This window comes from Eleginops maclovinus, chromosome 19 (genome assembly GCF_036324505.1).
Source record: "Eleginops maclovinus isolate JMC-PN-2008 ecotype Puerto Natales chromosome 19, JC_Emac_rtc_rv5, whole genome shotgun sequence".
Taxonomy (NCBI): Eukaryota; Metazoa; Chordata; class Actinopteri; order Perciformes; family Eleginopidae; genus Eleginops; species Eleginops maclovinus.
Window position 1 is genome coordinate 5,896,196 of NC_086367.1, and position 15,683 is coordinate 5,911,878.

At 40.6% G+C, this 15,683-nt stretch overlaps 1 protein-coding gene across 1 annotated transcript in view; it reads left to right on the top strand.

The window, feature by feature from the left end:
• The window catches only part of kiaa1109 (KIAA1109 ortholog), a 147,501-nt gene that overhangs the window by 45,567 nt on the left and 86,251 nt on the right, over positions 1-15,683 (top strand). The window contains 14 exon segments of the mRNA XM_063908622.1: positions 1,289-1,409; positions 4,599-4,748; positions 6,359-6,486; positions 7,507-7,654; positions 7,656-7,710; positions 8,185-8,385; positions 8,483-8,694; positions 9,473-9,624; positions 10,678-10,828; positions 10,937-11,089; positions 11,908-12,148; positions 12,348-12,496; positions 12,861-13,104; positions 14,615-14,776. Coding sequence (XP_063764692.1) covers positions 1,289-1,409; positions 4,599-4,748; positions 6,359-6,486; positions 7,507-7,654; positions 7,656-7,710; positions 8,185-8,385; positions 8,483-8,694; positions 9,473-9,624; positions 10,678-10,828; positions 10,937-11,089; positions 11,908-12,148; positions 12,348-12,496; positions 12,861-13,104; positions 14,615-14,776 — 2,267 coding nt within the window.

The window sequence follows — 15,683 nt, forward strand, 5'->3', positions numbered from 1 at the left end:
CCATGGTTGAAAGGAGCAGGGAGAAGAAAACCTTATTTTACCTTCCCCTTCTTAAAATAAAATAACAAAAAATGAAATAACCGTAAACAAACCGTCAGTCACAGTTGCTTACACGTACCTACAGAAACACAAAACCACAACACAATCAAAAGTCTACTTCATATTGTCTGATTACTTCTTTTTAATACATTTTCTTAAACTTAGAAATGTTGATACAGCCCTTTTTAAATGGTTCGTCAAACAATTCCACCTTCTTACGCCAACTACAGAGACACATCTGCTTTAAAATAGGATGTGCAAACTGATGCTTAACAATAAATGTTCTCCTCTGATACCCATCCTCTGAGAATAAAACAAATAGATTTTATGGTAGTATTGTTGTTTTTGCTTTATGCATAACTAAAGCCGTCTGTAATTCTATTCAGTCTTGAAAATTTGAACAGCCCTGACTCAATAAATCATTGGTTTGTATGTTCTCGGGGTTGTACATTATTCAAAATTCTCACAGCTTTTTTCTGTAATATAATTAAAGGTTTTAAATTGGAGATCTAGACCCAAAGGCCGACAGAATTTCACAGGCTATCCAGTCTTAACACAAATGGTGTCATAATATCTGCCATTATTGTGTGCAATCACCATTGAATTCATAATGATTACTTGTCTATTGCCATCTTAAAGCAAAGTGAATCCATGCAAACACTTGATCTTGGATTTAAAATTCTGCTGACTCAGAGTCTGCTCTCGCTCTTGGTTCTCCTCCAATTTTAATATTTATTTTGCCAAAGGCGAACATCTCTGGGTTTACGATGCGCACTTAGCTCTTGGCTAGCACAGCGCTCCGATGGGTAGACTGTAGCCAGAAGGTGGAGAAGAAGCCAAGCTCCCAAAAACTGATACAGTAAATTTGATTAAATGTTTATATCTGATCTGAATCCAATCTGGTAAAAGATAGAGTGAGTATATGTAGTATATTTCTAACCCTATGAAAGTGTGTTTCTTTGTAGCGCTGACTTGTTCTGAAAACCAAACACTATTTTCAAATCAAACTGCAGATTAAAAGGCCATTGTCAATGCAAGAATGTAGCTTAATCACATTTATTTTCCTTAGATTTTGACAATCTTCAATATTTCTTCCTCTTATTTTCCTGATCAAAACCAAATGCGTTCTCTGGTGCCCAATCCCTCTACCTGTCTTTAATAAATACCCAATAAAGTAAATGTTTGATTGTTAAATAATACAAAAGAGCAAACAGCTCCACCAGTTTTATGACATCTGCATGTTTTTCAGGTACATCGAGTCCATGGTGCACTTTGTCAGTATCCGGCACCCTGCAGCCATCCTGGATGACCTGCATGGGAAGGTCCTCAATGAAGCGTACCAGATCAGCAAGTCCACAGTCACCGAGTCCGTGAGTAAACTCAAGGAGATGGGCTAATATTATTGGCGTCAGGGGATAAAATCTCATTCTCTACATGTTTATGGCAGCCATTCCATTTCAGTGGCTGATGAATTCCAACACAAAGAAGCGGTCTTTTAATTTTTTCCAGAGCTGTATATACAGTGGGGCAAAAAAGTATTTAGTCAGCCCCAATTGTGCAAGTTCTCCCATTTAAAAAGATGAGAGAGGCCTGTCATTTTTATCATAGGTATACCTCAACTATGAGAGACAGAATGAGAAAAAACAATCCAGGAAATCACATTGTAGGATTTTTAATGAATTAATTGGTAAATTCCTCGGTAAAATAAGTATTTGGTCACCTACAAACAAGCAAGATTCTGGCTCTCACAGACCTGTAAGTTCTTCTTTAAGAGGCTCCTCTGTCCTCCACTCGTTACCTGTATTAATGGCACCTTTTTGAACTCGTTATCAGTATAAAAGACACCTGTCCACAACCTCAAACAGTCATACTCCAAACTCCACTATGGCCAAGACCAAAGAGCTGTCAAAGGAGACCAGAGACAAAATTGTAGACCTGCACCAGGCTGGGAAAACTGAATCTGCAATAGGTAAGCAGCTTGGTGTGAAGAAATCAACTGTGGGAGCAATTATTAGAAAATGGAAGACATACAAGACCACTGCTAATCTCCCTCAATCTGGGGCTCCACGCAAGATCTCACCCCGTGGGGTCAAAATGATCACAAGAACGGTGAGCAAAAATCCCAGAACCACACGGGGGGACCTAGTGAATGACCTGCAGAGAGCTGGGACCAAAGTAACAGAGGCTACCATCAGTAACACACTACGCCGCCAGGGACTTAAATCCTGCAGTTCCAGACGTGTCCCCCTGCTTAAGCCAGTACATGTCCAGGCCCGTCTGAAGTTTGCTAGAGGGCATTTGGATGATCCAGAAGAGGATTGGGAGAATGTCATATGGTCAGATGAAACCAAAATAGAACTTTTTGGTAAAAACTCAACTCGTCGTGTTTGGAGGAGAAAGAATGCAGAGTTGCATCCAAAGAACACCATACCTACTGTGAAGCATGGGGGTGGAAACATCATGCTTTGGGGCTGTTTTTCTGCAAAGGGACCAGGACGACTGATCCGTGTAAAGGAAAGAATGAACGGGGCCATGTATCGTGAGATTTTGAGTGAAAACCTCCTTCCATCAGCAAGGGCACTGAAGATGAAGCGTGGCTGGGTCTTTCAGCATGACAATGATCCCAAACACACCGCCAGGGCAACGAAGGAGTGGCTTCGTAAGAAGCATTTCAAGGTCCTGGAGTGGCCTAGCCAGTCTCCAGATCTCAACCCCATAGAAAATCTTTGGAGGGAGTTGAAAGTCCGTGTTGCCCAGCGATAGCCCCAAAACATCACTGCTTTAGAGGAGATCTGCATGGAGGAATGGGCCAAAATACCAGCAACAGTGTGTGAAAACCTTGTGAAGACTTACAGAAAACGTTTGAGCTCTGTCATTGCCAACAAAGGGTATATAACAAAGTATTGAGATGAACTTTTGTTATTGACCAAATACTTATTTTCCACAATCATTTGAAAATAAATTCTTTAAAAATCCTACAATGTGATTTCCTGGATTTTTTTTGCTCATTCTGTCTCTCATAGTTGAGGTATACCTATGATGAAAATTACAGGCCTCTCTCATCTTTTTAAATGGGAGAACTTGCACAATTGGTGGCTGACTAAATACTTTTTTGCCCCACTGTATCTGTATATATATATATATATATATATATATATATATAAAATCTGTGATAAATCATGATGAATCACAAGTTAAAATTTAAAGTATTTTGAGAGGAGATGAAACAAATAAACTTGTGTTGTTAACTCAAGAAATGTATGACAAATATGTGAGAGACATCAGAAGACTTTTGACTTTACTATAACAGGATTTCTAAATGATTGGCATGAAGGGGATTTTCTGCCACTTAACTGAAGCGAGAGCCGCTGTGATCACCCTCTGTATAATGTGCCTCTATTATATTAAAGCATTATTATAATAAGCTTTCTATATTATTGGCAACAAGTCCAACAGTTTTACTACACATAAAGCAGGGGTGACATACAGAAAAATATACGAATGGCTGGGCCCCTCACTCGAGTCAATTTATAAGTTAGCATTATCAATCAAATGTAAGTAAATGATGCTTTATAAGTATTTGTTTTATTTATTGTATTACATAAAGTGTTGCTCCTGTACCTCCTTCCTTAAAACAGAAGCCTCAGATTGAATCTGATAACGGGAAATAGGAAGGGTTTATTTCAAGCTTTCTATGTCAATAAGTCATTGGACTTTTTGATTTAACGCTTATTAACACATACTGTGTAATATATTTTAAATATATATTTAGGAAGTTCAACATAAGACAAGCACAAGTTTCAGGTGTGGGCCATATTCCATCATACTTTTTTAATTGGCTGAGGGCTGGTTCAAAATGGACAATGGAGTTGTCCACAGTTTGGACACCCCTGACTCAAATCATCGACAGAGCCGCTGTCCCACAGAGCCGCTGTGATCACCCTCTGTATAATGTGTGCTACGCAGGGCATATTATCTCTGACGCTATCAAACTGCAAGCTTCATTATAACATGCTTTCTGGATTATTAGCATGAAATCTGACAGTTTTCAGACACCTAGCTAACGGCAACAAGCAGAGAGCCGCTGTGATTCCCTTGGGTTTCATGTCTACGCAGGGCAGATGCTTGTGGGATATTATCTTAGCTGCTATCATACAGCTCAGGAAGAAATTAAGAGACCGTATATATATATATATGTGTGTATATATATATATATATATATATGTGTGTGTGTGTATATATATATATATTTAATGTGTTAAGGTTTCCAGATGAGTCACATCAATGTAAAAGCCCTTTTTAAATATTTAAACATCATGTAGGAGCAGTTAAATTCAATTGTTTTAGAAGCAATTTACTTTTAATATGAGTTTATTCAAGGGAAAGATTTTATTCCTGCAGAAGTGTAAATTATTAATCAAGCATAATAAAGTCTTTGTATTTTAAAATCCAGATAATGGAGGGATAGATATTCCAAATATCTCTCAGATTTGAGGGAAAACAGCTTGCCAATTGTTGCCTGGTGATTAATTTCCAACTGTTTTTTTGGATCCGAGCAGAGCCAAACAGGCAAGCAGGAGCCCAAGCTGTCCAAGACGGAGGGCACGACCCCCGGCTCCCTCAACAACACCCACGGCCAGACGGACCTGTCCGTCAAACCGGATAATGTGAAAATCAAGGGCCTCCAAGCCAACGTCTCCATCCCCAAGGTGAGACCCCCTGACCCGGAATAATGAGAGGCCAGCACAGTTCGTCAATCTGCGCTCTAACCAGGAGAGCGAGCGCTGCATTTCACACTGAACGCTACGTACAGTGGAGTCAGCGTTTGTGTAGAGTAATACCTCTGCGTAATGAAGCATATACCATGAAAGCGTCCCACTTGCATCAAAAATGCTCAATGTATTGCAGCTCTTTCTACGTGGGATTTAGTAAATGTCTGGATTACAGGAAACCTTATTTCATGTAGCTGAGGTTTTAATCCAAAGAGGTTCACATTGTTTCAACCATAGAAATACAAACCTATAACAGCAAGAATCCAGAAATGGGAATTTCTTGTATTACGGGTATTTTATTGTGTTTTATCCTCTTATGACTGTTAAAAATCTAAATATTTATAGTGAGAATTGTATTATTTATTATTTTATTTGAAGGTTTCAGCCTTTAGTATAATTTGTAATTGTATCGTCTGTAGTCGTCTGCATCGACTGTTGTAATTTACAAATATTGAACAGAAAAAAAGCAAGCCCATTAATCTACAATAAGGCTAACCTTTGTAAGTGCTAACTGCTTTAGCTTCAGTGAGTTAAGTTCCTCCATGTGCTGAAACAAGTCAAACTAACCCTTTACAATATTTTATGGTACCACTATAAACTTAACATTACTGTAATGGGGCGAAAGATAAGATTAGGATAAGATATACTTTATTGATCCCAAATTGAGATCTTTTACTTTGCAGCAACAAGTTAAACAAAGTAATGCACATAGAAAATATAATGACAAATAAAACACCATTGAAGAGCTAAATCGAATCTAACACAACATAAAAGTAGGATTTTATCTGCATCAAGTGCAAAAATGACATATTAAATTAAAATATAATGTAAAAAGTACAATGTGAAGTTATAAGTCCAGTCAACAAAAAATAACTGATATAAAAATAAAAGTAGCCACGTCCGGACTTTGGCACAATATAGGCAGCTTAACATTTATCCAATCGGTCTAGACAGTCAATAATAGATACTTAATGGAGAGTTTGAAAAAAAGAATACAGAATAATTAGAATAATTAAAGAATCAACAGAACTAAAAACTAATTTAGTGGAAAATGCCATTCCTAATGCGCATATCCTAATAATAAACAATACATTTCCAACGACCAATCTGACTTATAGTTTTTATAATGATTATGATGGTAATGATCAGATATCCTAGGGGTTAAATAAAACAGTTCAGTTCTTTTAGAGAAATACACCATATCCTAACAATAGTGTGATCCTATTTGAGCCTGAATGGAAGTCATAGCAGATACATAATACATTTGTGCTCTGCAGTATAGATTTTCCCTCTGCTCTCTGTATATCTTCATATCCAGAAATACCAAAACAATCTTACATTTGGGAATGCTCTGCTCACACGCAGGTTAATCATGGTTGTATTGCTGCATTCATCTCTGTTGAACCATAATGTGTCTTTTTAAAGAGTTCCATGTGGACAGTGCTCTAATTTATCTCCACTGCAACGGTTTTTAAAATAGAGAATAATAACACTTGACCGCACAGTTTGGTTGAGTTGTCTTTTTGTTTGTTCCTCTCCTCCCACAGGTGAACCTCTGCCTGCTGCAGGCTTCTGTAGAGGAGGGGTCACCGTCGAGCTCCAGTAAGTGCGTCACACACGTGTCTCTGGTGGCGCTGTGCTTCGACAGGATCGCCACCCAGTTCAGAATGAACAGGTAACGCCTCCACTGCTCCTTCTGTCAGCTTGTGTGGGGGTGCGTTTACAATGACTAAGCTTTTTAGAGTAACTATGCTCAGGGTAGGTGTGCCTGCTGCACATGTTTTTAGTATAGAATGGTGCAGGAATGAGTCCTAGACCTGGAACTAGGTCAGCATTTCAGCACTTCCTGGCTGTGTTAGTCAATGGGTTTTTGAATAAGAAACATAAAATATGTCAGTAAATACCACACCCAAGAATGTCTGAAGCTTCTTAGCCTTCACTTTAGTTAGTGTATTGGTTTAATTGTCAGGGACCATGTACGAAAAGAACAGAAATCTCAAAGTGTATAGCAGTTTGCTAATTTCCATCTGCAGTCTCTGGGCAGGTCAACACAAAATACAGCGCCTACATTTCAATAACAACATTCACACACCTGATATCACAACATATTCCCTACTTGTGCGCTAAAACTAATACACTTCACGTACAATTTACATTCTATCTTCAAAATTAAAGGACTTTAAAACAGAGGTTGCTAATAAGTGGCTAAATAAGTCTCCTAAACCTCATGACACCAAATATTAGCCGCTTCAGGTTAGCGGTGGATACGGGAAGTCATGTGAATGTGATGTAGATTGTTTATTAGGTTAACTTTTTACATCTGGCAATTGCTTTTAAGTTTAATTGTATTACAAATATTTTTGATATGTTTCGATTTTTCAGCTTTTTTTAATAATGTATTTTATTTTCCGCAGTAATGGTGACTCCAATGAAAAAATCTCATTGCTTTCAGTTGAGGGAGCCATTGCGATGCCAAATTCTTAAAATATGACTGTGCTACTCTATACCGCTTGGTACAATTCAGTTTTGCAGTTATCACAGTGGATTTAGGAATACATATATCCCTTTTTAAGACTTCCATTTATAACTTACTGTCATTTACAATGGTGTGTGTCTTTCAAGCTCTTACAAAATCCTAACACATATTAGCAGCTAAGCTCAAACTCAAACGCACATTTTCTTCCTACTCTTTCAGGGGGATTGTAGAGGAGACGCCCAACACTTTGGAACATGGACGACCGTCGGTCAATCTGGAGAAGTACGCCTCCGCAACTAAGATGCAGCCACAGTCTTCGGGCTCACTGCGCTCCAACGCCGGTATCGAGAAAGGCAAAGAAATCGCCTGCCAGGCTCAACATCCACCGTATCCACAGCCAGCTGAGAGGCCTCGACTCCACAGGTTGGTTCTCAAGGATGGCAGCCATGTTTGATCCTTTGCGGTATCTAAAGTGGTACACTGGCATTCAACATGACGCACCTAAATGTAATCCCTTAACCAGATGGTATACGATTCGAGATAAAGGACCTTTTTTCAAACATTGCTTGCTAAATTCTTAACCCTAACCCTAAGTAGGTAGATCCATAATACTTCATTTAGATATTTTCACATATTTTCCCTTTACCAAATATCTATCGTACTTCAATTTGGAATTTGGACTACTCCTTATTTCGATAAAGTTTTGATTAACTGAACCAATACTTCACTCGACCACTTGTACCAAGCAACAGTATTTAAAACCCTTTTTGGACAGTTTTTTTCTCATAAATAGATTTTAAATTGTCTAACCCTCTTTGTTCTTCCCACGTTCCTTTCAGTAAAATTATTGAACCAGATACCGCCTAATAATATGTGTTTTTTTTTCTGTTTCTATAGACATCGGCACATGCGCCATCACAGCGATCCCTTTCGAGAAGTCCAAAGTGCTCTTTGGCCTGGAGGAATTGGAGGAGTTCTCAATGGTGGATGAGACAGACGCCCATGCCACAGCAGGCGATCTGGGACGCTCCGCCACCTCTCTTGAGAAATGGGGCTGGATCATGTTCGAATGCGGCATAGAGAACCTCACGGTCAAAGGTAAGCGAAGCATCGATAGAGACCTGGGGATATGAACAAAATCAAAATACCAAAAGGGACGAAGAACACAGAATCGTGAATACGCTTTGTGTTGCAGGGGGCCGTCAGTCAGGAGCCATCCTTTACAATTCATTCGGAGTGATGGGTCGCTCAGACACCGTGGGGAAGACGGGGATGTCCAAGTCCAACGGCTCCACCGGCTCTCAGACGGGCAGCGGTTACAGCACAGACGTCTCCGACGACAACCTGCCTAATGACACCGTAAGCCCCGCCTCTGATGCCAACGAAAACTCAGACTCAGATGACCAGGTGAGTAAAGCTGAGTGTTCTACTGTCAATCAGAATGTAAATACCTTAATGATCCCTTGGTGGGGATTAGGTTTCATGACAGTTGTACCACATAAGAATAAAATAAAAGCTAAAGGGACGCAGCGTCTTAGGCAGGAAGGAAGCAGGAGTTCTTCCACAGCACAGGCACCCTCTGAAGACTCAAGGTGGGGACATGATCAAGACTCAGACTCATACTGAAGCTCTTGGTGCAATCCTTGTCGACCCAAACAGTCTGGGAGCCATTGATGGTTGTCATCAGATACATTCTGATGATATTCCGTCTGACTTCTAGCTCAAGCCCTTTGCTTAATGCGGTAAGTCAGCGATCTTAAGTCGCCCATGAGACTAAAGTCATCATACATCTGTGTTTCTCCATAAATCTGAGAGCGTTTGCAAACTGTTAATAAAGCTTTGAAGCTCCCATATATTTGTTTTTTTTGCAAACATGAAAAAGCTCACTGCCTGTTGGAAGTCTTTGATTCCGATTTGACTAAATGTCTTGTTAAAACAAAATGAGCTCATTTGTACTCGTTCAGATGTGTATCAAAACTTTTTTATTTCCAATAAAGTCTGATCCAAGGAGACTAAAGTCATCAAACCGGAAAAGATTAATTGTGATCTTGAGTATAAGCCATGCTGGCAAATCAAAGCTATAATCGGGCTGACAGGGGTATGTTGTGGTTCTGCTCACAGAGGAGTTGATCCATTCCAAAGCTGCAATACTGGAACTTAAACCCTGTTCTCTTGTCCTCTGCAGGACGAAGGAGTGGAGTCAGACGACCTGAAGAAAGACCTCCCCCTCATGCCCCCGCCTCCGGACTCCAGCAGCATGAAGCTGACTATCAGGGAGATCTGGTTCAGTTTCGCCGCTCCCACTAACGTGCGATCACCTTCACAGGCCATCTCCAGGTGAGACTCCAACATGTTTACGGACCTCTTTACATACATGTTGACATGCATATTAGGGGTGGGAATCACCATGGTCCCCACGATACGATACTATTGATTCTACGATATGTTAAGTATTGCGATACGATATACTGCGATATGGCACATTTCTGATTTCTCTCTTGGCTGACTCCATCTTTGTTTTGACTAACTGCCTGCGAATCCCACTGACTTTACCCATGACCATGACCGCACAAGAAAAAGCTCAGCACAATCTAGTGGATTGAAAAAGCAATTGTTAACAAAAACCTGGAATTGCAATATGAATAGTTTATATAATAAAATATCCATACTTTATCGATACAATATTGGGTTTTAGGACTCATTCCTGCACCACTCTATTGTGTCCAAAAAGCTGTAATTTTGTAGTGTCAACTTAAATTCCAGCTTTTTCCTTCTGTTTAAAGCAGCACAATATTGTTCATATATTATTAGCTTCCATACACTTAATCTGCCTTTGTTGGCTAATGTGCTAAGCTAGTTTACATTAGAAAAACGTATTAACTCGCTCCAAGGTAAAACGCTTATAATAGATTGATAGAATAGATCAATAAAGTACTTCTTTCTATCTATTATATCCATCTATTCTATCCATCTATTATTAGCGTCATACATTGGAGCGAGCTAATACGTTTTTCTTGATACCTGACGTCTCGCTTCTTGCATTTTGGACTTTCGGAAAGATGAAAAAATTGGACACCCCCTCTAAACCTTTAGGATATCGGCCGTCCAACTTTCAGGTTTGACATGCAGCCTTCTGAGAGCTTGACATGGTTCCTGCGCCTGTTAACTAACAGTGATTGGACAGTGGGAGTTTTAGGGAGGGGCTTAGCATGATTCAATTGCAACACATGTCTCATATCTGTGATTTACAGCACCAAAACACAATTTTTCGTTGCTAAAGTATTGATGTCACAATGGTACAGTACATACACTGTTTGATCTGAAACGGCAGAAGAAAGTACATTTTTAGGATATATTGATCAACTATCTGACACCCTGCCGTGTTCACAGGCAGCTGAATCTGCTCAGCACAGCCACACCTGCCATCGGAGCCTGGCTGGTTCCCATCGACCAGCTCAAGTCCTCTCTACGCAAACTGGATATGGAGGGCACTTTGCGAGTGTGTGCCGTTATGGGCTGCATCATGACCGAAGCTTTGGAGGTCAGCAATGCATCTGTACACCCAAAGTGACGCGGGTCAAGGATATGTGAAGGAGTTCAACATCTGGATTTGCTGATTTTTATATCTACTTTTTGTCGTCCCCAACAGAAAAAGAGCATCCACATCCCAATCCGGAGCAAGTACAACCGCGTGACTAAAAGAGCGCGCTACCTGCATGAAAACCCCTCCTGTATGCTGTGCAACATCCTCCACCGCTACCTGCAGCAAGCTGATTACTCCGTCATCGAGGAGGCCACCATGGTAAGCGCCGGGCTGATGGGTCTTTTTATATATTTTAGATGTGATGATCTGTTGCAAGCCACCCAGATCATTTGGGACCAGTCTACTCCTTGTTGGTTGTGTCAAAACCAAACATGCAGAGCCAGCTTTCAGTTTCTATGTGCCGCAGATCTGGAATTAACTTCCTAAACACCTGAGATATGCATTAACCCTGAGATTTATTTAGTATTGGGTCTGGTTTAGGGTTTGGCACTAAAAACATAAAATGTAAAAGTGTTTCAGCACTGGCAACTATCTCTAACTATCACTTATCTCTCTCTATATTTGTATGACTTTCTGATAAGAGATAAACCTCCATTATGTTTGCCCCAAATAAAAAAGGATAATTTAAAAAGATGATTCTACACTGCATCAATGATTTCAAAAAGTGGGCGTGGCCAAAACTAAACTGGGTTGGCTTGAGTGGACCAGGTAATAATTAATATATTGAATCATTTCTTTAGGGTTAGGCTTTTCCATAGATCATTTAACAAGGTTGTATTTTTATACTTCACTTCTTCTTGCAAAATCTATTATATTTCCATTTATTTCTTGAGTGTTTTTGCTTATGTAAGCCAATTTGTATGACTTTTGTGTCAACCTCCAGCATTATTGTTCCCTTTTATTTTAGGAATCACTCCAAATGGCTTCCTTCATTTATAAAGCCTTTCACTGGGACTTTAGAGAGAAATGCCAATTATATTAAGTGGTCTTAAGTGCTTTTGGCTCTGCTTTGCTTTTGTAATGAATCCCTTACCGGTAGCACTAAGTCTCCTCTTCTTCTACTCTTTTTCTTCCAGAATGATGGTGTCCCCGCCCTTGTGACTCTAAAGAAGGGTCTCGTTGCGTTGGCCCGACAGTGGATGAAATTTATAGTGGTCACTCAGGGCTTTAAAGCCATCGGTCTGATGAGGCCCAACCAGCTCGCCAAACCCAAGGAGCCCCAGCAGAGCCTGGGGGAGACCATGGTGGGCCTGGACAATGGTGCCGCGCTGCAGAGCGACACCAGCGCCGACGGAGCTGAATTTGAATTCGACGCAGGTGGGGACTTCCAGCTTTCAGAGTGCATCACCATTCCCCCCCCCCCCCCAGCCATCTGCCAGCACAGATGGCTATCCTAACCTCTACTTTAAATAACAGAATTAAATAACAGAAAGGAGATTTTAGAATTCTATCACTGCTTTTGTAGCCAGTTTGTACAGTTCTTCCAGGAGTTTTATTGGATGTGCTTATTGTGAAGCCGCAGTGAGTGAACACACCATGTTGCTGGAGGGAGCAAGCAGTCGCCCCCCGCCCAAAGAAGCCAATACGGGGCCCGTCAGCGGAGTGGAGATCATGAGGAAGCTGTCCAAGTCGCATGCGCACAACGAGTCGGCGCTCAGGATAAAGGTCAGTCAGTCAGTCAACATTAATTTATGGAGCCAAATTAAAAACTAGCCTCAGCGGTGAAGCTCATTCATACAAAATGTGAGAGCAAGCACCTTCGGTAGGGTGTTCATGGTGAAAAAACAATGTCAAACAGATTTATAGTAGCACAAGTGATGGTAAAATCCAATGGATTGAAGCACTAACAACTGGGCGTTCCTGCCAGATAAAGGCATAACCAGGTCTCCGTGTCTCCTTTTTTTGCCCAAAAAGTGTTACCTCAGCTTCCCATAATGCATCATGACAAGCACTACTCATCTCTTGTCATACAAAAAGCCCCAGGCGGTGTTGTATTACGAAACATAATCTGTAACCATGTCACACCCAGGGTTCCCATCCATACCAGTCCCTGAGCTACACCAGCGGTGACACGGCAGCCGACTCACCCGCCCACGTGAGCCGCGTAGGCCTGCCAGCTAAGGACAGCCCGCGCAAGGAGAGCCTCCTGAGCAATCTGACGGGCAGCTTCAGGAGCCTGCACAACCTGCTGGAGGGCATGCCCCAGAGGAACGAGCCGTCTGCCGCCGCCGTAGCCGCCGCAGCCGCCAAGAGCAACTCCCTCACTCGCACAGGTACCTCACCACGCTGCGATTCCTGCTGCAAGGCTGACCTCTACCGTTCAGAGAAGGGAGGGAAAAACAAACCCGAAATAGATTCACAGCATGGTCTCTCCTCAAAGCACACCCCCACAGCGAAGTAACATTCGTGCTCCTGCCATGAGGTGCTTATTTTGTTTAACGCTCTAATCATTAAGCAAACAGCTCACATCACTGGGCTTCGGAAATGTTCAAGCTTTTCCAACAAAATGCACCAGAAAGGGATCTGCAGAAGTAAACAGGTGTTAAATTCCTCATTGCAGTATAAGACCATCACAGTTTATGGTAATCAGAATCAGAAATGCTATATATATATATATATATATATACTTAAAACGCTGGGAGGAGTTAATTATATATAAATCAACAATGATTGCTTTATGTTGTGGATTAAGAACCTCCTATTATTCTTTCCGTGGCTTCCCTTTCCTGTAGTGCGTTGTGCATGTAAATGGTCTGTTAAGACTATTTGCTAGAGCTCCAACACATTTTACCTGATAGGGCATAGGCTAAGGGGCGGGACATCTCTAAGCAGTTGATATCAGAGCCGGCCAGCTAACCAATCAGAGCAGACTGGGTTCTGGTTTCAGACAGAGGGTGAAAAGAGGTGCTGCAGCACAGGCAGTATGAGAAAAATAAAGAGCTTTCTGAACATTAAAGCATGGATACATGTCACAGGAGAGACACAAAATGCAGATATGATCCTGAAAATTAGCATAATAGGGCCCCTTGAAGCCATTATCTTTAGATTCAGCCCAAAGCCTATTTACAATTGTTTACATTTTTATTCTGAAAATTTGACAAACTTGGTGTGCACTGCTGTCTGTTACTCATTTCGATACTACCAATGTCCAATAACACCAAGATATCATTTTGTTCTTAAAATTGGGATATTTGTGTCCGTCCCACAGCAGGGAAATGTACATTCTTACAGCTAAAGGTACAGTGGAGAAAAAAATGCAAGTTTGATGTGAGGGCTCCTAATGTTATTATAATCCCCAATTAAACGTTTTTTTTGGTTTTGTTTTTAACCGACAAACAGCAAAAATGTTAAAAATACAGTTAAACTAAAATCCATTAAAAAACAAATTGACATCCACAATTCAGAAAAAGTGAAAAATTTGAAAAAAAACCCCAAACATTAAAGGATTTAGCTAACAAATATCAGAAACATAACAAGTACTCAGAACTACTATTCATTTTCACATCTTACCCTAGTCTCATTTTTCATATGTGTTCTATAACTCAACGATATTCCCATTTATCATCAAAGATATTCATTGAAATTTCCTTTTTTTATGATTATTTTTTCCATTCCATTATATGTATTAATTTTTTTACTAAATGCTCTGAATTTATTAAGGTATTATCTTGTTTCTATCCCAATTTTAATTTGAATCACCACGTGCAGTATTTGTGCGATGGCCCGTCTTTCGTTCCACGACCTCTCTAATGGCCTCTCAATCTCTCTCCTGTCTGGCTACAGGAAACAGTCTAGGAACCGACATGATGACGGAACACCCGCTGCTGTCGGAGCCCTCCTCCGTTAGCTTCTACAACTGGATGTCAAACGCCGTGGGCAACAGGACCGGGGCCGCGGTCCAGGACTCCCCTATAAACCGCTCCCAGCACAACAGCCTGCAGACAGGTCAGACTGCATGTGCTTTGGAGGGGTTCTATTCGAAAAGATCCTTGTTTAAGTCCATTTAGATGAAGTATGTTCTGTGGAAACTTGACGAGAACTTTTATTTCTTAATGTTTTTTTCTGATTAAAGCTTATTTTTAAAGGTTTGGTTTGAAGTGAAGTAGTACAAGGTATTTATTCATTGTACAACCTATAGTAGATCCAGTTTGGAGAAGGGGTATTGTACAACCCAACACAATTTTAACTATCCCTTTACCACCTTCATGCTTCACTGAGTACAGAGTCTAAACCAGATCAGAACTCACTTCCTGTTGCTGTTTTAGACCCGCCGGACTCTCCTGTCAACATCTACCATTACCAGCCTCTGCCGTCAGCTAACAGTCCAGGAGAAGGTCAGGGAGTGTTGCTCAGTGTTGTGCTGACGCTGTTGGTGAACTAGCTAGCAGTTAGCTTCCCTTTGTTAGTTCAATAGTCACCTAGAACTCTGTGTCGGTGTTTCCTGCAGAAAAAACTCAGGTGTGTTGGTGTGTCTGTAACACAAGATGACCTTCATTCATGCTGAAGAGTGTTTGATTAGATATTAATCAACAAAGAATGATGGTTCAGTGCGTTTCATGATTTAAAGCAGTACATGCATTGGGCCAATATTGGGTACCAATCCAACACCAGGGCTCTTTTTCCTGTGATCAGTTTAAAATCTTTACATCTTAAGGTTTATTGTGGTCATTACGGCTGCACAATTTATTGACATTTAATCAGAAGAGCTATATGGACTAGTGCAATATTCAAACGGTGTCATGCACAATATTTGTGAAAGGATAACTATGTGGTGAAATATCACTTTAAAACCTTTAATTGGTACAGATCCTCTTTTAAAAATCCTTCTATTAGCATTTAACATAACTCTTCC